This window comes from Accipiter gentilis, chromosome 6 (assembly GCF_929443795.1).
Source record: "Accipiter gentilis chromosome 6, bAccGen1.1, whole genome shotgun sequence".
In the NCBI taxonomy this organism is placed as follows: domain Eukaryota; kingdom Metazoa; phylum Chordata; class Aves; order Accipitriformes; family Accipitridae; genus Astur; species Astur gentilis.
The window spans coordinates 29,943,184-29,967,887 of record NC_064885.1 but is presented as its reverse complement, the minus strand read 5'-3'; the positions used below and the strand labels follow the sequence as shown (position 1 = coordinate 29,967,887).

The 24,704-nt window shown below is 35.7% G+C and overlaps 1 protein-coding gene across 15 annotated transcripts in view; it reads right to left on the bottom strand.

Annotated features, from left to right (window-relative positions):
• The window catches only part of ACAP2 (ArfGAP with coiled-coil, ankyrin repeat and PH domains 2), a 70,474-nt gene that overhangs the window by 21,103 nt on the left and 24,667 nt on the right, over positions 1-24,704 (bottom strand). For 6 of the 15 annotated variants that reach the window (XM_049802069.1, XM_049802080.1, XM_049802085.1 and 3 more), the window contains exons 5-12: positions 22,483-22,541; positions 21,794-21,977; positions 19,460-19,504; positions 18,243-18,338; positions 13,653-13,727; positions 12,280-12,291; positions 6,722-6,834; positions 2,882-2,902 (exon numbers count right to left, since the gene is read on the bottom strand). In XM_049802069.1, the coding sequence (XP_049658026.1) occupies positions 2,882-2,902; positions 6,722-6,834; positions 12,280-12,291; positions 13,653-13,727; positions 18,243-18,338; positions 19,460-19,504; positions 21,794-21,977; positions 22,483-22,541 (605 nt within the window). The remainder of the gene's footprint in view (positions 1-2,881; positions 2,903-6,721; positions 6,835-12,279; positions 12,292-13,652; positions 13,728-18,242; positions 18,339-19,459; positions 19,505-21,793; positions 21,978-22,482; positions 22,542-24,704) is intronic. The other 9 variants (XM_049802077.1, XM_049802079.1, XM_049802083.1 and 6 more) reach the window with 3 other exon arrangements.

The window sequence follows — 24,704 nt, the reverse complement described above, 5'->3', positions numbered from 1 at the left end:
TAGTTTGAGTAACAAAGATACTTAAAATATGTAAACTACTTACTCCTGAAATATTTTTGAGTAGAACTAAGAAATAACTTACTAAGGCACTAAAAGTACTACATGTTGCTATCCCATGCATGTTTAATGTCTATCTATGCTTGGCATTTCTTAAAATTTTAGACACTGAAATAAAAAGATTGCATACAAAAAACTAAAGCAAAACCAAGGAAAATCTTTTACATAGGATCCTAACTTAAGCCTCAGCTTTGTAGGAAAACAACAAATAAAAGATTTAATGAAGGCATCCTATAAAATCTAAGAGATAATGTAATGCTTAAAAACTCCTCTGAACTGTATCATTCCTTGTCAAACTCACTGTTCAGATAGGATACAATTCATGGAGAGTCGAAAGATCATTCATATTGTGGAAAAAAATATGAGGGCCTCAGATCTAACAACTGCATTTTATCAGACCACTGAATATAAAAAAGCAGCAAATATAACCATCCCTTTCTAGCTCTTCTGGGGATGCACAAAATAAAAGCTAACCAATCATCACTGGTTTTGATATGCTGACAAAAATCAAGGTAACATAAAAAATAATTCAGTCCTGCTACACTTACTTTGTTTTGTTCATTATTTTGTTATTACTTTGTTATAATGTGAACCTGTCTTTATCATCGCATAATTACTCAATTATCTCTAATACCCCACTTTATGCCACACTACTTTTTTCTGCACTGCCAATTATTTTGAATAGTAACAGTATACAAAACATTGTATTGCAACATATCTTGTTATTCTCCACAGGCTGTTGAACTTGAAGCTACAGTTTACTACAATTAGTAACAAGAGGGCTCCATATATTTATTCAACCACCACAAGCCATTCATGAGAAGAAGCACACAAAGATTGTTAAGAAAAATTAAGATATACAGAAAAGTTAGATACAAATCAGAAAATCTAGTATTTGTTAGAAAAGTTAGTACTCAGTAGACAGATGAGATTCTACCTTTTAACAATATTTTCAAATGTTGTGCAGATATATTTAATTTAAAAAGCAACAACAGGATCTTCTTTTAATACTGGATTTCCAACATAAAAAGTCATCTTTTTGGATTAAAATAATTGAACAAAAAATGCAAGAAGTTAACTACTTTCTCAATTTATTAGCAGCAGTAGTTTTTGTCACTGCTATTTAAAAGGTATCACCTTTACCATCTATTTAAAAAAAACCATAGATGAGGTAACCAAGTCTCAAATATGAGCCTAAGGCAGGTTATTGCTAATATTTAAATATATAACTCAACAAAAAAAGCAGAGTCAAAAAGGAAAATAAACCCAGGCTTTTTAATGTGCTTTTTTTGAACGTAACACCAAATAGAAAAACATGAAAAGCAGTACCTAAGTGATAAAGGAAAAAAAAAACAAAACCCAAAAAACAAACCAAAAAACGGAGCCTTGCCCCAAGATAACATGCAATTGAGCAAAACCCCAATAATGGCCTTAGGTAGTGTAATTAACTTCATTAATGCAATGCTTCATTTGTTCTACAGCTAAATATTTAGTGAGTTACTAAAGTAAATAAGGTCCAATCTGACCAACTGCATATAAGTGAGCACACAAATTGTAAAACAAATTTGTGTCGTCTTTAAAGCCTCGTCTAGAATTTTTCGAAGTATTCTAGCCCCTTTCTTTTTCTAGTACAGAAATTAAGTCTAAGAGAACTTTTCAGTCCAGCCAAAGTGTGGGGGTTTTGATTATTTTTTTTTTTTTTTTTTTAGAAACTTTTATTGAACAAGATCAACAATTTAGAATGTAGTACAACTTGTAGATCACACTTCTGAAGTAGGTGTCAATGGAAGTTAATACATTTTATTGTATGCTTGAAAAAAGAAAAGTGGCAGACTCCCCCCAACATGTCAGCACCACAGCAGTTTTATTCAGGCCAAAAACTTTGAATTATTTCTTATTAACCAAGTATCATCAGTAAACTCATTACCATAAGGAAACAGACTGCTGGGGGTCTACAGCAGTAACAGCCAGGAACTTCTGAGGTACAGTATATGTACTGAAGGTGCTGTTATAGGGTATACCACATCTATCCTGTTCTAAGAATTAACTTTCATAAACTTTTATGCAACATGTGTGCGGTAAGTACTGACCATTATATCAAAGTTTCATTAAATGTGTCATTCTGTCAAAAATAGGAGAGAAGCATGGTGAAGGAAAAAACATACTTGGGGAATCTTAAAGTAATTTGCACTGCCTCACTCAGTAGTGTTTAAATATAGCTGTTTGTGTTTAGAAACCGAATGTTTTCCATCATTTATACCTACACAATCCAAAAGAGTATTTAAGTACGAATCAATACAAAATTCATTGAAAAACATTTCCAGTTTCTGAGAACTGAGAGTAATACCAAAAAGAAATATAAAATTTAAATTGAGTTTTACATTAAAAAAATGACTCATGCTTATTGATTCTCAAAAGGAAACAGTTTTCTTCACTAGTTGCTATCAGCATGCAAATAAAACAGAGTGATTAAGAATGCACAACATTTAAAAGTTACACTTCTATTTCCAATGCAGTTGGTAAGAAAAACCTCACCAACGTCAATTGGAAAAAGTCAAAACACTGATCTTGTAAGCTCAGAAGTTTGTGTGCAGAAACTTTGCTGTAATTCCTTTTTAGCTAAAACTAACTCAATCTTTCTAATTCTTTTAAAGGTGTTGAGCAGCAGGTATACTGGCATCCCAGGCAGAATCCTTCTGTTATTTTCTTAGACTGAGCCACTTATACATCCATTGCAAGTAATCAAAATTAAATGCAGGGTTAATTAAGAGCTTTTTGCGTGCCAAAGAAACATTGGGAAGGTATAAAAGAAGCTGGTTGGTACCTGATGTGATCTGGCTTTTTCCTGTCATGTGAAAAAATGGGGTAGGATTAAAACATAAGGGAAAGGAGGAGAAGGAATGAAAAATGCAAAATGAGCAAAATAAGCAAAGAATTAGCATGATCTGAAAATACAGCAGAATTAAAAAGGAAAACATTTAATGCATCCAACCTAAAACCTATTTAGAACATACTAGTGTTTGATAAATGCTTCTCTCCCTATACACATTTATTGATGCATATCTTTCTTTATGATATGGACTTATTTTTCATTTGAATTTCTAGGAACTAAAACAGCTTTCCACCCACTGCTCCACAATAATAAATGCATCTGATTTCAGTTCCTGATGCCTTAAGAAAAATTGTGCACAATAAGATACATCGTTTACAAACAGACAGATGTACATTCACAAAATAGGTCTCCATACCTGTTACTGTAAGACTTTCCAGTATAAAGATATCATTTTGATTCCGTTAAAGTATATTATCTGAAATACTCATGTACATTATACACTATCCATTTAGCCACAATAAAAAGAGATTGCAAAATCTCCAGCTCTTTCAAAACACAGCAACATTGAATTGCAAATAGCTCTTGTGGCTTACGTTGTAACCTGCTCAAACACTATTTGTTTCTCAAGCCAGTGTCATGCAGAAATATCCCAAGAACAGGAAACCTGAAGCAAAAGCCCAAATAACTAGTCTTCAGACAATTAAAGCCAAGCTGCCAGCTGCCCAAGAAGAAACTACAACATCCTAGCAAGAAATTAGCTTGGATTGGAAACAAAATAAGTTTTCATTCATCAGAACAGATTTACCCCCTTTCAAAGGGCTGCATTACATGGTTTTGATTTTTTCTCCCCCAGCAACCAGACTCCCCAGGATGATCCACTACGGTGTCCATGAATTCATTAACCAAGATGTGCACACAGAAGCATCACAATTATCGAGTTTGCCAGCTAGAATCCTAGAACCATACTGATGCGTGTCAAATCCAGACAAAATCCATTGTACCGTTTCCTTTTCTCTTATGTTTTTAATGGTGGCAATTATACACTAACAGCGGTAATTGCAATGATTTTTGGTGCCTTTAATTCAGTTTTAAAGGAGTACTTAAAAAGGTCTAGAACCATCAAAACACCAACTGATACCCACAGTAGGAAAAGAGAAACTACCATTTTAAATACCTCTTACTACTGACATCGTAATCAGCAGTTAGCAAGGAAGATCAGTGCCGTCACCCTTGGCTCAGAACATGAGGAAATTCCAGTTATTTCCTTCTGGGCAAATTCTTCTAGTTTTGTTTCAGCTGGTTGATTTTCTACCCATCTCCCCCAAAGACGGGCATACAATAAAGCAGCAAACTACCTATCTGATAAGAATACTGAAAATATCTTGTCTGTCTTGGTGTCTCTGACTTCAGCTCTGAATTCCCTCACATAAAATACATAATTCTCTAAATGTTTCCTCCTTTGGTATTTCATTGTATATTTTTAGGCACAAAACAGTTCAATGCAACAACACAGTCCTTTCTTGTACTCTACCTAGTGACTGGAAAAAACACACTCACCTCTAATATATGCTAAACTTTAATCAGTATTATCTCCCTGCAGCTGAAACTGCACTAGTACGCAAGTAAAGCATTCCATCATTGGAAACAGGCAGTGGAAAGTGGCAATGACCACTTCAGTGCCTACAACATAGCAAGCAATTACAAATGTATTCAGAAATAAAAATAAGACAAAAATACTTCTCTATTTTTATTAAAACATGAAAAACAGGGCTAGATTCAGAAACTAATAGTTGTCTTCATGAAGGAGGTCTTAAACATATATTTTATGTATAATAATAGCAGTAGTAGTTTCATAACAACCAGCAATGGTTTGTGAAGTACAAAATTAAAATGATTGATTCAATTTCTAAACTATGTTTACAGATAGCATATCCAATGCTATTCTTTGCCTAATTCTGAAGCATCCAACTAGCCTATCACAGTGAGATAAGTTACCAAGAATCTCAGATTAAATGAAGGTTACAGGTTTAGCTTTATTGAATACTCTTGTGACAAACAGAAGAAAAAACTAAAAGCAAATATAAATTATATAGTAAAAGTAGGTAGCTCTGACTCATTACTGAGCTGTTTACCTTGGCTCACTTAAATAACTTATTGTTTGGATATGTTTTTATTATATATGTTCAAACCTTTAACTTAACCTGAAAGAATGTCATTGTGTATCTTGATTTAATTATGGACTTCCCTGTACTTATTTTGTGGCCATTTAAATTTCCAACATACAGGAGTTAGTTTTAATTGAATCCTACTCCCTAACCACCTTAAAGTAAGATACATGTACAGTATTACTAAGTATGAAGCCATGTGGAAGAATAGTATTTCTCAGCTACCTTCTAACACTCCTGTCCTGCTCCCTCCTGCCACCTCCCTTCAGAGCAAGATCTTCAAGCTATCCAAAAGAAGAACCCAGAGTGAGTCAGAGTTTTGCCTTCGGTCACTTATCGAGAGGCTGCAGTCAATCCTGCAGAACACATAGCAAAAAGGACCCTTTCAGCCTGTTGAGAATCCAGTAAAGGACAATCTCCTGCCTTGTTACTGTGGATTTTTCTCAGTGTGCTTACACTAACATTTTACTTCAGACCAGGAACATGGTTTTGAAGCATATCTCCCAGTTTTCTCCCTTCACTGTCCTTTGATGCCTCACAGATTTGTTTTGGGAGAACTCTGAATTCTGCTTGGATGAAACTAACACAGAAGATACATTACAATTACAAACGGATAATCAGACCACAGCACCAGACTAGTAGTCTGAAGCAAAATCTCTTATACTAGTTGCACATGACTTGCTAATACAGATACAGTCTTATTGACACCAGTGGCCCTTGCATCAGTCTACGGATTTAAGTGAAGCAATCCCAATTTGTTACAGGCTTGTGATGTTCTGAGATGCTCAAGGAATTATAGAATAATTAAGATTAGAAGGGATCACATATCCAAATGTACATTCTGGCCTTTGAAACACAGCAAATAGTTTAATAGAAGCACTCCTGCAAAAATTACAGAGCATAAGATAATAAAAAGAGCTCTATATCACAACAAATTAACTTTAAAATTCAAGAACTGTTTCCAGCTACACTGCGAATGCTCCAGCATCTATTATATTTCCTTGAAAAAAGCATACACCCTTGGAAATGCAAAAGAAATCCTGTTCAGGGACAAAAATATTTTAAAAATAGTAAAACATACATTGTTAAAGAGACATGACTAACAACATATTTTGAATCTCAACAGGACCATCAACACTACTAAGCAGAAGTCACTGCACAGGACAGGAATTGTAAAGGCTAACAATTACATGCTTATCTTTCAGGAAAAATAACTTGAGTTCTTGAGTACTAGAGTCCTTCACTGTGTTTCCCAGTTTCCAATGGCTACGCAACTTCCATTTTACTTTGTCCTCTAGTAATTATTTTCCCAGCATATACATTCAGATAGCTTATTGTATAAAATCATAAGGATTGCTCTGTTTCAACTCCAAAGTAAGGCCAAAACACAATTACAGAGCCAGACCGCGCATAGCAAAGCACATTTTCCATACATAGGACTTCTCCAGACTAAGATACACTCTTAGAAAAAGGCTTGCAAACAACTAGGACAGAAAATAAGGAAAAACGGCTTTGAAGTGTCATCTCTATGCCAATTAACAGAGTCATCCAAGTGTTCTGTCAAAACTGTGGAATCAGTGAGTTGCATAGGTTATAAGTCAGATCAGAATTTAGCTTAACAAGCAGTATCTTAATGAGCTAGTAAATAGAGGTTCTGAATAATTACCTGTTCCAAGTCTTGAAGGCATTGCTGGCTCGCTTAAATAGATAACCTTCCATAACAATACCATTGGCTGCATCTACATTGTATTCTAGTTTAGTATCATCACTGGAATAATCCTAGTACAAAGGAACAAGAGAAGAAAAAGATATTGCAGTTTCAAATAAAACTTCAAATATGGGCAGTATTAATGTCAAAAAGTAAACATGTAGGAATAATGTTTTGCTTGCAACAGTGATTAGTCAAGCCATGACTCTCTCAGCCCCTGACAATTTTTTTTAAAAAGCATTTTAAAGAGATCAGAATGCTAAAGATTTTTACTTTACCTGCACGCAAGGGGAATTTCTTGCTCAGGTATTGGTGACCTCTATGAACAAGTGGAGGGCAAACACTACTGACAGAGCATCTGATGCTTCGAGTGTCTGCTCAAATGGTCTCACATATATTCCAAAGAAAGGGAAGAGTAAGGTAGAGGAAAAGGGGCAATGGGAGTTAGGAGTCAAAACTGAAAAGCAATTGCAGCCTGTTGCAGACAACTGTATAGAGCCAGTCATGCTTTAGCATTTTCTTCAGCTCTGTCATCTTGACAGGTGAGCCGGATCAGAACTTAGAAGACAAGTAACCAAACAAAGATGACACTATCAGTTATCTCCAAATTATAGCAGTCAGGGTGCTGGCAACGATGACAAGAACTTAGCAGTAATTTTTTCTTTATGATCTCTGACAAGAATATGAAGCTAGAAGCAAGACAAGGGAATATACATTTCAGTCAAGCTAATAACAAATAGTAACGCTAATAACAGTTAATAACAGCTTTAAAAGTTTTAGAAAGGTTAACTACTTCACATCTCCAGCAAAGGTAAACTAAGTAGCAATACATGTGGTGATTATTTGCTTTCATATCATCTGAAACAGCATGGACTCTTCCCAGGGAGCTACAGAGTTCAGGTATTCAGTGAGTGGGTGCCTAACAGCTGCTAGGGGTACATGAAAAAGCACACATGGAGTGACATCATTTATCATAAGCTATGTCCAAAGACCAAAATAATAACGTTATTATTTAATTTCACTGTAAAACATATCCTTAAAGTAGACTAACACACAGCTTCTTCCCCTTAACTAGGGCAGAAGAGAAACATCACTGAAAATTAGGTTTCAGAACAAAAAAAACCCAGGTTAAATACTGATGATGCAGGACACTTCATAATGTCACTCTCCCATACCTTCAGCAGGTACTTTTTGTAAACTGCAAACATCAGCTTTGTGTGAAAAGCATGTCTGTAAATCTGTTTTGTACTTTGCTCCTTAGGAATTTGTCTGTACATAGGGGAAAAGAGGCTATACCAAAAAATAAAAAAAGTCAGCTTCCAAAACAATACCATTAGCCCTATGTAGTAGTCCAGCCTGAACACAAATTTTCTGCTCCACACAATGTTAACTCTTATACATGCAGATGGTTTGGTCCAATCCAAGGTTAAACAAACAAGACAGTGAAGCAGTTATAAATATCAAAATGGGTCCTTTACACCCCCAGGCCAGCACAGCACCTAATTCCATAAAATTACTCAGTGTTTTCAGCTATTATCAATCTGAATAGATTAACTGAATTTGAAATATTAAATCTAGATTTTTATTAATTCACTGGCAGAAGATCAGTGCAAAAGAGTTCCAAAAGCAAATGGAACTATTGTATCACTACCATATACTCATCTGTATAAACATATAGGTTGCAAATAAAAGCTTCTAAAAAATCACAAATTTGTGCATTTATTATTCAGCATTTAATAACTTTGATTTTCTGTTTTCTAGATCAGAACATGCTGAACAATAAAGACTTCAGGTAAGCACAAACATCACAGTAAAATTTTAACTTAGAGAATGTTGGTGTATGTCACAACTTATGACATAAACAAACATTCTCAAAGTGTTAAAAGTCCTTTCTTTTTTTTTTTTTTTTTTTTTTTTTTGGAGGATAAGAAAGAGAGAGAGAAAACCCCTGTAAGCACAGACTTAGAAATACTGATGTCACATTCCCTCCTTCCCCAAAAAACTGATAAATTTCTCTAACTTACCAGCTCCCAAACATAATGAAACCTGCTAAAGATTTGCATCTTCCTGCCTCAGTGATGCCTGCAACTCCTTGTCTAGTGAAAGACAATATACATTCCCTCAGTCTCTTCTGTCCAAACTACTACGTAATCACATTTTCCTCCAGGTTTGGAGAACTGCTGCAGACAATGCAACTGTCTTTTCCAATGAATCCAGATTTACGCTTTGAAGACATATACAAGCATGACAAGGAAACTCGTTTGGATCATTTATCATGCTACACTCAGTCCAAATTGTCTAAAATACTGAGCCTTCCTCATGAAGTACACTTAGTGTCACTTTTAATGGCTTCCCTGATTGACTTCCACCTTTATAGAACAGATAAAGACACAAGAGCATACAGAGAAATGTTGAATATTTTTCTAACTATTCATAGCAGGCTACCAATTCAAGGGGGTGGGGCGTGGAGTGGGGGTGTGGAATAAAGCTTCCATATGCTTTAATCCATAACACTTCATTGATAAAGTTGTGGTCAGGAAAAAAAATGAACAAACAAAAAACCCCCACGCTTCATTTCAATTAAAAGGATAAAAGTAGAAAAAAGAACTCGATAAGCTGTGTCTGATCTTATAGTCTCTGCTATTTTGTAATTAAATAATAGGAGAAAAGCAGTCACATTATAGTTTATTTTTATCTTGGCACATGGAAAAGTTTAGTGAATCATAAAAAATAATCAGGGGGTGGAGAGAAATACATCCATATCTTTCCAGTGACCTGCATAAGAGAATCACATGTTAATAAACCCAGTCACTTCACATGATTCAGAATTTTACATTCCTTAAGCAAACACACAGTTGATAAAGACTGAATTTTAAACATAATTTATTTACTAATTAGGTGTCAGTTAGGACTGAAGTACATTTCACTTAACCAGAACTAAGAAAATTAAGCCGGTATTATGAAGGGTACACTGAAGTGCTATTATCACACATTTCACTCAGTTCTGAAGGAAGGAAAAATCTATGGCTTCTATTCTGATACTCATTTTTCAAGGGTGGCCAGCTACTGGAAGAGAAACATGTAGAAGTAGGTTATATAACTGAAACGTACAGCATGCTTTCGTGCCCTTTTTTTTCCTCCCATCTTCTTCTTTAAATGCCCATGAGGAATAGCAAACCACTTGACAATGGAAAAACAACTTTCATTTCCACAATTAACACTAACCTGGTGGGTCACAGAATACTTACTATTCTTGACAGTGTTTCAGTGAATGCGTTTTCACACGAGCTTATCAATTTATCATTTTGTTACCAATACATAAACCCCCATAGTTTTCAGCAGCAGCGTTTTCGATGTACTTTCAATATAAAGATTGCTAGCAGGTCATGAAAGCTATTCAAGGCATTTTACCAGTACATCTTAGGGAGAGTGAGTATCAGCATTTTAACATTGAATTCAACATTCAATATGTTTTTTTACTTTAGAGAAGCAGAATTTTTAAAGTTTTTAAAAAGGCAGTAAATGGGGGAAGCATAAGTACTAAAGAAAACACTAATCTGAAAAGTTACTCCAGCATTTACTAAACAGAAGACCTTAATTGTACAACCCACCCATTTAGAAAGTTGCTTCCATTCCCTTCCCATCCCATCGGCAAAAGAGATGTTTGTCATGCTTAAGTTTGAAGTCCCTTGCGGCAGGGCTTAAAACAACAACAGATACAACAAGTAATAAGGTTTACAGTCCAAGACAAAGTGAAAGAAGGTGAGAGAGTCATTGAGCATACAAGATACTTGAAATACTGGCATATCTTGGTTTTTTGAGAGAGGAATTAGTTTGCATTACTTATCAGCAGCTCTGGTTTATGCATGCTTTATGACTGTGGTAGCATCTGGTTTCCTATGACCTTGTTTACTCAAGATGTTAAAAAATTTTAAACCATTCTCACTCCAGCTGTTTCCTGAACAGTTCTTTGGATGCAGTTTTTTGGTTTGCTTTTGGTTTTGGGGGTTTTTTTTCATGAAAAAGGAATTTGAATACAACGAAAACTATTTGAAGTTCATGCAAACATTTTTCCTAGATCATTTCCCCCATTTTAGAAAAAAATATTAGCTCTGTCACAAAACCAAAAAGCCATAATGCTGTTTACAGGCTCAACCCATTTTTAAATTTTCTTAATTCAACATGTTACTACAGCAATGGGCTGCAAACTGATCAGAAAACAACAGTTACAAGTCTTAAGTGATACTGACACCATGACACCACTCTTTTAATATGAATCTTTCCCTGTAAAAATATATTGCAAAAAGTTCCCAGAATGATCATGACATTTCTACATTCATAGTAGGTGTTGCTCCAGATTAATATGGAAAAAATAATTTCTTACACTAAAAAAAAAAAACCCCACAAACCAAAAAAAAAAAAAAATCGTTTCCTGCGTATTTGCTGAGTAAATAGAACACAAAAGTTAAAACAAACAAACAAAAAAAACAGACATCAGTTCTCTTAAAATAGAAGTCAAATTATAGTGGTGACCAAGCCCTTCCATGACTTTTGTATTAGCCTCTCAGACAACAGCCTAATTAAATAGGATGATGATTATAAAGAAAAGTGACATGAGTTACTTAATTAGTGCAATTATTCCGCATGCATATGCACATATATGCAAACACAGGTAGTGGGTGGGTAGGTGTGTGCACATGTGCACTTACCTATACATTTCAGAAAAGGAACTGTTCTTTATCCACACAATGAAGAAAAGGCATCATTCTGAAGCATTAGATTAAAACTTCAGTATATTAAATACATATATACCTCATGGAATATTCAACACAAGAAGCAGAAGTTTCAGTAGTTATAAAACATGGAAGGATTTGGCACTGGAATATTTGGGAACACATGCCTAAGAGGCAGCCCCGTGGAAAGCAACATGAGAAGCCATAAGAAGAGAACAGAGAACAAGGTAGCCTTCCTGGTCAAGTTGACCAGATGACAAACAATGATATAAAGAATCAGATCCAAGGTCTAAGGCAGTTCAAGATTCTGAAATCCTGATGAGCTGGAAATAAACTTGGTGGGAAGGTTGGGGAAAGCAAGTAGGAGGAGACAAAAAACCAAACAGACAACATGATTTGAGTAACAAACCAAGAAAATGATTAGAGAAGTTATAAGAGGAATCTCCAATAAAGCATGCCCTCCAAAGCCTAAATGCATTAATCTAGGCATTATCATCACAAAAATGCATCAGTGATTTCACTGATAAGGACAGGAGACAACATAAACAACGTGAAACACAGAACTTTAAGAGGACAACATATGATACAATCTGACTGCCCTGGTTATATTTTAGAGACAGCATAAAACTGTCATTCAATTAAAATAAGGAACAATATAACCTCATTATGATTGCCATTTGTACTAGAAACCAAGAATATTTATATTACACACAGATACAGCTTATCAAGTTTCATGAAGCTTTAAAGTTTCAATAACCATTGATACTATTAGAAACAGTTTACCTGTAAAGCAGCCTTTAGCAGCATTTGAAGAAAAAACAAAGACTGTAAACACCATTGGCAACAGCAATGACCATAATTCACCATAACAAGTTATTATTTTTATGGCCAAAAGAGAATTGCTCATAACTTACATCCTTCACCAAGCACTGCTGTTCTCTAACAGTAAAACCCTCAGCTACTGCCCACTCCTGAAACTAGGCCTATTGAGCTCAAATTGAAATTTGAATGTCAATGTTAATTCTCAAGTTCCATCTCCTTCCAATTTCCCCTCTTTCTTCCCCTTCTTTGCCTGTAGTTATCTCCTGTCTGCCTCCTAAAACAGCACATCAACACTGCCCTAAAACCCATCAGCCTGTCTGCTCAATTTCATGGTTACAGCAATCCTAATGCTTCCCACCAACTCCTGCAGGAGTGACAGGATGAAGTGACAAAAACATTTTCAGCAACCAAAAATGTTACCTTTTCCCATTAGTATTAATATTCACTTCTATTAAGGCTACCTAAATTATGTTTTCATTCCTGAATTTATTTACTCATCAGATTTCATTTACATTAGGCTTTTTTAATTTATGCCACCTGAACCAATACAGAATGTATTTGAATGAGAGTAAGAAGTGTTGCATTACCTTTAAATTGGTATCTACTCCCTTTCAAATGTACCTGCAGTATTAGCTCACTACCGGAGAGTTCAGTGGAAATATTTTTAACTTCTAGCATTATACCTGCAAAACCAATACTGATCTAGAGCTTCTGAAACATCCAAACAACAGAAGTCATTCCCCCCCCCCCCAATGAATTATCTAAATTTTTCTCAACAAGCAAAAATAAGAATTATTGCACGTACAAATCTTCCCAAAACAGCAATTTAATATTATCATTTTCATATTTGTGTACAGCTGAACACCATGCAACCTTTACAAAAGTTTACTTTTGCTCTTTATATGCAATAGCAGCTGCCACACTACCTCAAAGTGCTGCACTCATATTTGGCACAGTCCAGAACATGTCCTATGACTGTAGGACTGTGCAGCATATACACCTCTTCTACAGACACGCAAGAGGGGAAGATAGCAACTTTTACAACTATATTGAATCCAAGATGTAATAGGGATTAAGAGTTCTAATGAAATGTTTGAGTCCCAGCATTCAAATAAATTCTACTGTACTATGTTTCAAAACTAACCATAATATTCTGTTCTGTAATACAAAAAGCTTATCTACAATCCAACCCTATGCTTAATGATGGGTAAGTCTATTTCTCTGCACTAAAGATACCACCCCTCACAGTTCCGATGCAGAGATGCACTGCTGGGGAGAGATATTAGAGATAGAAAAATGTGTGTGCAGTCTGCCTTTTACATTGTCTCAAGTACCTTTTGTTGAATAGTGGAGTGCTTTTGCTCCATATCTCTCTTCTCCTTTGCAGCATCTACAGCCAACTGATCCAGCTGTAAAGAGAAACAGAAAATTGGATCTTTAGATATAAAGAGAAATTTGGCTCAGTAGATTTCATAATGCTGACAAAAAAGAACACATGTCTAGACATTGCATGACTTGTTTTATTTGCATAGTATAATTACTTCTCTGGTCACAAAGTGTTTACCTTGAATTACCACTGAAGCCTCGTTTAAAGCACTGCACTACCATCCTGAATTAACCTCTACAAAAGGTGTACATTTCTTGTAAGCCTTAGATGAAATGTTTGAAAGAACAGCATGGTGCCAAGCATATGCGACTATACCGCATTGGTGCTCAGTCTCTGAAGAGAATGACTCATGCTTTAGCTGCTCTTGCTGGCTGACTGGCCTATGCAGCAGCACTGGCACTAGCAGCAAAAACTAGGAGTGAATGTTAGTGATTTTTCTCCTACACAAAATGGGAGAACTGCCTCAACCAGGCTTTTGTATTGATAGCTTTGATCAGGTCACCAGCAGTATTTGAGCAAGATTCCTTGAAATCTTCGGTAGAATCATTCAAACTGTTTCTAGTTTAAGAAATAACAACAATATAATTTTGCAAATAAGACGGAGTGTCACAACAGAGAGGATTTAAGTTAACGTCCTTACAAAGTCTGTGCTGATTAAAAAAAACACTACCAAAAACTTGCTGCAAGCATGTCTATAGCACTACCTTATTAACTTTCTCCTTTTAAAACCAGAAGGAAAAAAAAGGCAGGAAATGTAAGATATCCTGTAAGAGAGTAAGGTTTTTTTGCTTGGGATTTTTTTCCCCCCTTTTTTTTTGGTTGGGTTGCAGGGGTTTTTTAGGGGTGGGGTGCAGGGTGTGTGTGTTTGTTTCATTTTTTTCCAGACTTTGATCTTTAAATAGGAAATACAGTGAAGTGGAGGAACAGATGTTGCCTGAAAGACCAGTTATCTTGTGTGACATGCTATGGCATCTGACGAACTCCTCCTTTATCCAGCCTTTAATACAAGACTGCCATTAACGCCAGTCACAGTACCTTACTGAATAACGATGCAGATACAATACCAAACACAGCAGTACAGTGCGCAGCTTTACATCTGTGGGACAGACCTCATTCTACTCCAGGCCTAGAACAAGTAGACCCGGAAAAGTGCGCAACACCAGTTTTCCAGCTGAAGTCAGTCACGTGGCAGAGGGCACAGTATGACTAACAGAACCTCCAGTTCACACACAAATAGGATCACCTCCATCCACTCTCATAACCACGAGTGAGAACCCCTGCCAACTCTGGTCATTTTTGCCAGTGTTGTATTTCCCCTGCTTGAAATGATACAAATGAAAGAAAAGAGACAATAACTGGCTCCTATGCCCTTATGCTAGAGAGCCTCCAGCAATTAAGGAGCCATCAGATAACTGGGACATCTGGATCCAATTTCATACTCTGTTACTTTCCTTAACTTGTCTCTCCCTGGCTTCTTCTCTAGTCCAAATGACTATAGCAGCACTTTCACACCTTACAGGTGTTTGTGAATATGAACACATCAAAGACTGAAGTGTCCAGATGTCCTATTTAGGTAGCTATATGACTTAAAAATGATAGAAGAGCCTCTAAAACAGAGGCTGGGCTGCCATTGTGCTCAAAGACTGTTTGGCACCAAGAACCCTGGGAAACCCATTCTTTTGTGATAAAAGGGCTTTTGTGGTCCAAGGGCTGTTCAAGACTTTATAGGAATCAAGTTTCTTGCTAAAACCTCAGATTCAGGAATCTGCATGTGGCCCCCAAGAAGTTCTGCCTCCTACCCTGCTAGATGAAACAGAAGGTAGCCACGTTCAGATTAGGGCAATTACCTCTAATTTATCTTAAATGCAAGTGTTTGAGGACACATTTACTACAGCGTAAGTGCCAAAACAAATTTCTTAACAGCAGCTCATTTCTCATTTACTTTTTTTACTATCAAGACAGCATTGCATCATTCCAGTTGCCAAGCTCAGGCCAGAATTTCTTCTTTTCACTCAGGTGAGCAGCACATCAACAGTCTTAAACAAAAAAGACCAACAGCATACAACTATCAAGAGCTGGGGCCAATCACACTAAACTACCAAAATCCCAGTCATTATATCACTACCAGGTGGTCTTCAAAAAAATTAGGGTTTTCAAAACACTGCATTTACCAGTAAATGTATTTTTATAAACATATAGTGCTATAAGTGGTATTCTGTAGATAACTAGATCAGATTAAAATGTTTAGCTTTTAAAATAGCCATCTCAGAATAGAAATTCAGGTAGGTTTTCTTTTTAAACTAACACCACATTTCACGTGAAAAGTGTCAAAATAACATAATTTCCATCAAAAAGTTTATATTACACTTGTGTGCCATTACAAATTCCCCTACAATGATCTGATTCACAAGTAATCCTACCCTAAAACATCCAGAAAGCAAAATTGCTCAATCCTATTCCATTCATGTAAACCAGTTATTTTGAAAATGCAAACCAAAAGAATTAAAAATTATAACTATACTATTTAAGATCACTTCAATTTTAATACTTCAGGTGGTGTTAAACCTTGTAATTAAGATCATACACAAAATTTATGTGGGAATGAAAACTCACCAACAGAAAGAATCTGACAGTATTTTCAGAAAAATCTAGCAAATCCCTGTTTTCTTATGTCACAACATACCTTCTCTCTGACCTGTTAAAGGCAGAAGCTTCAACCAATACAAACTGCAAAGCCATTAACTGTTAAACTTTCATAAGCTATTTACAAGTCTACTTCTGTCATGAAAAATATCCATTACTTAAATGCCAAGGTCTGCCACAAAAGAATAATTCAGCAGGTTGTACAACTTTAGGGTCTTCAGTCTATCTTTGCTCCAGTTACAATATATTTTAAACATTCTCAGCTTTGGATTTTCTAAATTTAACTCTTTCCGTTGCTATGATACCAGCACCAAAATGAATGTTACACAATGCTCCTTACCACATCAGACAAAAGGATGACGAGCCATTGAAAAATAACCTTGAGATTATTTGAGCAAGGAACACAATGATATGGAAACATTGAAGGCTAGCTGGTAGCATAAACCACTACCAACTCCATAGTTTTAGTCTCCTTTCCCCATCCTCTCTTCTACAGAGGTACAGGACACATTCTAAACTATCAAAATACTACAGTTCAATAATTACAACCCAAAATGGAAGGATGTGAAAGAATAAGAAGCTAAGGACAGTCATGTGCACCTGAACCCTTCAAGTGCCACTATTACACCAAACACGGAGGGCTATAGCTGTACACTCACTTCCCTTCTTGATGGCAATGCCAGCTCAAGCAGCCTGTCTCTCTTCTCAGCTCCATCACTTGCCACACACATGCACACACCTCCCTGATGTGTGTTTGTAAAAGTAATTAAGACCCACAGTAACCTGACTGCCAACTAGTCTAGCAAAAAAGTAACTATTTGGACATTTGATTGTTGGGAGTTTTCTACAGTTCCCAATCTGCATCACTGCACAGACACAGAAGCAGGTTGTGGGGCACAGATGACAACAGCACTGTGGCAGGAATTACCAGCTCAGAACAATGTCATTTCTCAGATATTCAGCGATACATCCACTTGAGATGAATGCAAATAAATGTTTGCTGTCATTCATTGACTTTTGTATCTGGACAGACACTTAGAATTTGGGGTGGCTTTGTTTTGTGGATCAGATTGGGAAGCAGCAATAGAGGGGTTTGCATCAGTACAGTTGTTGCTAGTCCTCAGAAGAGAAAAAAAAAAAAAAAAAAAAAAAAAAAGTGGTGTACAACTATTTCCAGGCCCATTCAGCTTGCACTGAAAACAAGTCAAGATACTGATGAGCCTTATTCCTGCACCACAGACAGATCTTCAGTTAAATAGTTAAATATTATATGTTCTTAATCTATTTTGCATAACCATTTTCAATGCCTACTGTGTGCAGATGGCTGTGGTCCATCTAACCTTTTCATGAGTCCCTCACCGAAAACCCAGAAGTTGCCATTGTATGTTCTTAAGCACCGCAACTGGACAAGAAGGACTCACTGTATGAACTCAGTTTTGCACTACTTATTAAAATCAGAATTCTGTTTTATGGTCTAAGTTGCTAACATCAATGTTCTTTTTGGCACACTGTATAATTTATACAGTAAATAAAGTATATAAGCAGAAGGGAAAAAAAATCTACTTTTTATTGTTAAATATATTTATAACATGAGTCATATATAAAAATTTTAAAACAAAATAATCCAGTTTCCTGAATACCATAGAGTACCTCAAACATCACTACATGGCTAAGTATGTAAATCCTAAACGTGGTATTAATTTTAGTAAACAGACAACTTTCAGTTTCTAACTATTTTCATTCAAACTACTTCCAGTGTATTTTTATGCTTTGCCTTTATCACACTACAGTTCCCTTTTTGTTGACTAATCTATGATGTACCTGATACGTATGCATATATCAAGTTTTTATTCATTCCAGCATATAGTTATAAATTTTTACAGTAAATTGTTACCTGTGCACCAAGATCTTTCATGTAGGGCTCAAGTTCACTAAAAAGATCATAGCCTTGATGGAAAAAAGCCAGATGGGCATACATAAACGATAACATCTAGAAGGAAAAAGAAGTATATTTTTTAAAGGACAAATATTTATCAGATATCCCATAAATATATCACTTAACTAATCCACATGAACAAACTTAAAATGCAATTCCAGGCTTAATTTCTGCTCTCTTGTGTCCTGGCAATTTTACATTGATATCACATAGAGCTTCCAATGTTGCAAATAAACATGCAAGGTAAAGGCAGCAAAGAACCAAGCCAAAAATCTCAGAAACTAGTTAATAGGATTAACCCCATTAACAAAACAAACAAATCTACTTAAGGGCAGAAAATTACTTCTAATTCATGTCACCTGAAACTTTTGTTATCTCCTGTTTAACTAGGACATGTAAATTAGAGAGGGGCTACAGGATATATTTACTAATGATCCAAAACCACAACCTTTATGAACATAGCTGAGAAGACTGTCTAGTCTTAAAGAAAAAAACAAGTTGGGAAGATGCAGAGCAGAAGGGCAAGCAGCTATAAAGCTGTGATCCAACTAAAGTTTTTGCTATTTAAAGGAATTAAGGAAATTATGGGAGTGCAACTTTAGACCTTTGGGAAAAAAAAAAGCACCGTTGAATTTGACAGTCTCTACCTCAGTAAGCTTTTTACAGAGATAATGTGAAGCAGAAAAGGGAATACAATCAGAAGAAAACTATCATGCAGATACAGCTGAATATTAATTTAGCAGATACTACACTGAAGCTTATTGTATATTTGCTATTACAATATGCTATTTACATTAAAATACAATTTTTTGTAGAAAAAGCTGAATCCATCTTAGACTAGATTATAAGTAGTACTTATGGCTTATAAAAGAATACAGCAGATCTAAAAAGCAGAATTCTTGGCAAAGCTCGATTTTAACCATGAATCGCATACCAAAGAGTCAACAGCAGTGAAAACCTTCAAGTGTTCAATTCCAAACCAAAAGGATTCCCAAAGACAGTGAAGCATCTATGACCAGTTATAGTAAAGGCCAAACTGTGACCAAAGTGCCAAGTGTGCTGGTAATGTTTTGATGGGTAAAAGAAATAAATTTTTAATATGATGCTTTGCAGTCACATTTTTAATTTCAGATGTATTTAAATATTTTCTATACAGAAAATAAAGTGTATCTTACTGATTTTAAGATTTCTGCTCTCCTTTTAGACTGAAGAACGTTGATCTAGAAAAAAAACAAACACAAGCAAGCAACTTATTTTATTCTACTTGCAAATCTTCCCTACAGAAGTAAATTTGTATTACTTCCAAATAATCATAACAAAGCTTAAAACATTGGAAGAACGTAACTCAGTATCAGACTTCACAAAGCACTTTTAAAAGAAGAAGATGCACACTAGTTTTGTCACATGAAAGTGATGCAATCAGAAAAAGCTTGCAAAGCTAGAATTTCACAGTGATAGTCACAATTTTCTTATATTGGAAGGGAAAATATAAGACACCACATGCTAATTGGAAGTAATATAAACACACCTTTCAAGCAAGGAAAATTGGTACCCATTTTCAAGAAACTGAATTCAACATGTTTCAAATACCCTATCTGACAGTATGAGCTAACCCAGCCCACCAACTTCTTTAAGAAGCTGCACTCAGCACCACTGCTGTCTCCTGCCAGCGGACAGGAAAGGACAGGGGTATGTTTATTTTTTCCCCTCAGGCTGACATTGTCTAAGGTGTCCCAAAATTGGGATACAGACCCAGCCTATGAAACAAGCAAGATCATAATAGCTTCAATAAGTAACTTTTCAGATATACTTGCACTTTTAAGCTAGCTGAAGCCACTGATCAATGGTGTTACCTTAGAACTTGAAGAATTTCACATTATATAGAAAAAATAACTGGTTTTTCACATTCACCTAGTTCCTTTATCTTCTTTGTCCCCTAATCTTTAAGGTTGTCATCCAGAAGTACAGATTTTATTTTAAAAGCCCCATTTGGCAGAAACATGCATGCTCTTGTAATTTAATACCTCTAAGTCAGTTTAAAATTCCAGCAAAAGAAATAAACTACTGAAGCTATAATCAAAGCCAGATTGTACTTCCATACCTAAATAGTCAGTATTTTGGAAAACCTTCTGCAGCAAAAATAATTAAGATTTGTTTGTATAGAACAAACCCTCAACTTGTGAAGCAAAAAAAATTAAGAGGAAAGCAAAGGTTTTGAAATACAGTTTAGAGACAAGTATAGCTACAGAGAGACCATAATTGTGAAGCCACTTTCCCAGAAGAGTCACCCAAGTAAAAAGAATTCCTAAAGCTGAATTCAATTTTTGCTCACATTAATTAAGAGGTGCTGAAACTTTTCCTTGTTACTTTAAATGCATCTTTATCACAGGAACTGCTCACACTTCAAACATACCAATTCCAAGAGGCAAACGATCTGCAGTTCAATGCATACACAAGGAACTGGCCTACAGTAATGACTGCCAGCTTCCCCTCCCCCCCGCTACTAATTTGATGTTAGTACAAATAATCAAGTGGTATATAATTCACATGACTTTTTAAACATCAAAATGAACTTTGTCCTTAGTGTTCAAAAGGCAGGAGTTCAGTGTTGACCACTGACTACTGTATCTGTACATGTGCATCGGCCAATCAGATAAATTCCACTTCACTTTGCAGGTAAACACATGCTATTTAAAGAAAAGTTACACTAAGCTTTAAATAACTGACCAGACTGTTGCAAATCAAGTTGATGATGTCTAATATAAAACCAACATAATTTTGAAGGGTTGTTCTGTATCTGATCGTAGGAGAACCCCAGACCCGTTTAGGATCCCCTAACCCCTTGTACCATCTGAGTTACAATAATCCTGTTTTTCTGTAGTTGTGGGTAACTATGAAACAGATGAATTGTAAGTATTGACAGAAAATTTCTTATTATTTCACAGAATTCAAAGTAGTAGGAGAAAGAACACCTCTCAACACTCTGTAGATCTGTACTAAAAAGCAAAAGAGTTATGTTCTTGATTTCCCCATGGCACAATGCCAAACCCCAAGTCTTCTAGACAAGTAGGATTTGTTAAATAAAACCCAAAGCAAACAGCTGAAATCATAGTAGTAGCCAACATCCTATATCAGAATTGTTCAGGTAATTTGTATCTCCTAGGCTAGGTTACATTTTTACCTCAAATATATAAGGAACTACAACATAGCCAACTCAGGAAATGGATTTAGGTAACTATCAGGAAAACATTGTTTTTCCAAAATTAATGTTCAAGTTGAAAATTAAACTGTGTCATTACAGAAACAGCACTGAATACCAAAGCATTAGGCAATAAGAATGCATCCAGTAAACTAATTTTGCTCAGATTTCATTAAAAAAAGAAATTACTGGCAGTTATTCCTTTTTCACTGAATCTCCACAGCTTCTGAGAAGCTTACAATAAGAACTGCTAGAGGCCAGATCTCTAACTATATGTAACAGATTAAATAACTTTTATTGCTGCACTTACCTGAAGAACATAATCCAGAGCTATGTGTCGAAAACATTTCCGTGTTGCAGTCAAAATATTGGTTGCTTCCTCCACTTCATGTTGCTTATTTCTTTGAACTTGGGCATTTTTCACTAGAGCATTCTCTTTTTCTTCACTAACTTTTTCAAACTGTTTCTTTGCATCTTTAAATTTCCTAATATCTCTAAAGAAGAAGGAAAGATGGATAACAAATTAATTCCAGAGCATGAAAAATGTGTTTAAAGATAGATTAGACAGACCATGCTCGTGACTGTTATAGCTAGTTTCTTTGTTTTCATATTCTTCAATAAATGCTTGGATCAAATGAAAATTATACAAAGTATGATAGAAGCTTCTCTGTCCTTCTCTTCTGAGGAAAGGACAAAATTGAAATTTAAATAAATGCATCTCATGCTTACTGGGGAAGAGCTTTGGTAATTACTTTTTTCCCTAAGTTTAGACAATGACAACATGTAATTAAGATCAGTAATTCATACTATTTCAACATTCCTGCAGCTGGATCTAAAGCCTCATTGATTTAGGGTGATTTTTGACAAGCTTTATTATGCAACTTCTCAGTTTAGGGCTGGTGATTTTCAGGAAAGTTGTTTCACCAACCCACTCAAATCAGATGTTTTTAAATTCTATTTTACCTATAAATTTCCCATTACAAGTGCAAATTAACTTACTCTTTAACGAAAGTCTGAAGCTGTGCTTTAATTGATCTTTGGGTTTGGTCAAACAGGATCTGAAAGAAACTCATTATTATGTAGGTCAATAACTTAAGGGTATTTATAACTTTTCATCTTAGACATACACATGGTTATTATGCAGAATTAGATGAGAATTATTACTAAACCAATGTGTGTCTAATATCAAAATATAAACCCCTTCAAAGTAGTTTTGAAATTTAAAAAAATGGAATAAAGTAAGGGAAACAACACAAACCCAACACCTTTTGGTGGTCTTTTCTTAAAGACTGTGGTTATAAGGAGAGACAAAAGCTCCTGGCATCTTACTCTCTCATCCTGACAATGTAAGACATGTCCACTTTCATAGACCATATTTATTATGATTATTAAACAGTCAAGAATATTACTGTACCAACAGCCTTGAAGAAACAACTTTGAATGCTAAGTAACAACCTTTTTTAATTCTTATAGACTTTCACAATTTAACCAACAACTAAAAGACATATTAAACCATAGAAAGAACATGCCCTTAACTTCTGGCAAAAAAACCAGATTGAAATTAATGCTGAAAATGTAACATACATTAGTAATTAGTACCATCTCCTCTACACAATATGTTTGTAAAAAAACACCCACTGTTGAACTGCTAAGAAGAATGGCTGCTGCTTTTTTAAGATTAAATGTCCTAGGCCATGCTTCTCAAATTTCTTATGATTTGGGGAGGCTGGGGGGGGGATGTAGAATATAATCTACTCATTCAAATTGTAAAGCTTGAAAAATTTGTTAAGTTTCCAAGGCCAAAGCATACCTGAATGTTAGACAACTTGTATTTTCTCTTATGACCCCAGAAATTCTAACTGAGGAATGAAAACACATTCCTTCAGCTTCACATCTACCCTCTGAGTTTTAGGACAGAATGGAACATGTAAATGGCTATGGGACAAATCCTTTTGCCACTTATTGTGCAAACCACAAATGATGCCTTAATTTTCAACTCCTCTACACCTCCCATTCTGCATTATGGAAATATACAAGGCATGATCACAAAAATTAAAGAGGTGAAAGAATATAAGGAAGTCGTAGTTGGCCCAATTGAATAGAATCTCTTCCAAAAGGCAACAGATATTGAAGTGTTAAATAATTTTATTGAAAGAGCAAGTCAAGAACTCAAAGTTTCAGGTCAAACAATGTTTTCTTTAAACATTCTCAGTCTTAGTTTCCCTATTCACAAAATTTGGGGATGAAAAGCCATGCAATGCCAAGTACTGACAGCAAAACTCTTACCAGCTTCTTTCTCTTTTCTAGAAACACTGAGGGAAGGAGGTGACTGAGTCCAAGTCACTCATTAACAGTGGTACTATATCCTCCATCCAGTCTCCATTTTTGGAGGTTTTCAAAACCAAATGGGATAAAACCCTAAGCAACCTGCTCCAGCCTCAGAGCTGACCCCGATTTAGGCAGGCAGTTGAACCAGACATCTCCTGCAGCCCTTTACAACCTGAATTGTCCTATATCCAACAGTAACAAATGGAAGATCCTGTTTGTATTCCCACTTTGGGAAACCAGAAAAACAGACAACTAGAATAAAGAACTTCTTGACAAGCTGGAAAGCATGCTGGGACTACTCCCACTGCTGACATTTAAGCTTGCCAATGCCTGAGTGTACCAATCAAGATCAATACAGAAAGAGTATAACCAGATGGGAACTCAACTGATTAGTGGACTCCCAGAAATATGAGCCTTGAAATTCTGCTTACAGTAATGAAGAGAAAAAAAGTGCTAGGCATAAAAATATGTATACATTTTTTCCCTTAAAAGAACAGAAAAAAAGTGCCCAGACCACAATCTGACTAGATTTACAGCCTAACACATTACCTTTCACACACTCCAAACCAAGTCTAAGAAAGCTGCTATTTGCCGTAAGCTGTCAAAGCTACTCCCCCACTACTGAATCAGTGAAGATGCTGCACTAGTCTGGTTCCTAGCCTTATTTGTAGCAAAGCCTCATATGAGAAAGCTGACAATCATCCAGATCTCAGTGGGACCACCTCCTACCCCTTCCCTCCTTCTTCTGGAAGATGCCTGCTCCTCCTCTTTCTTCCTCTAGCTTCTTCTCACTCATGATGGTTCTCCTGCCAACTAGGACAACAACAGAGCTGACACTCTGAGCTATTAAGTCCAGCTGAACCAAATAGATTCACAAAAAGCAATGCAGGGAC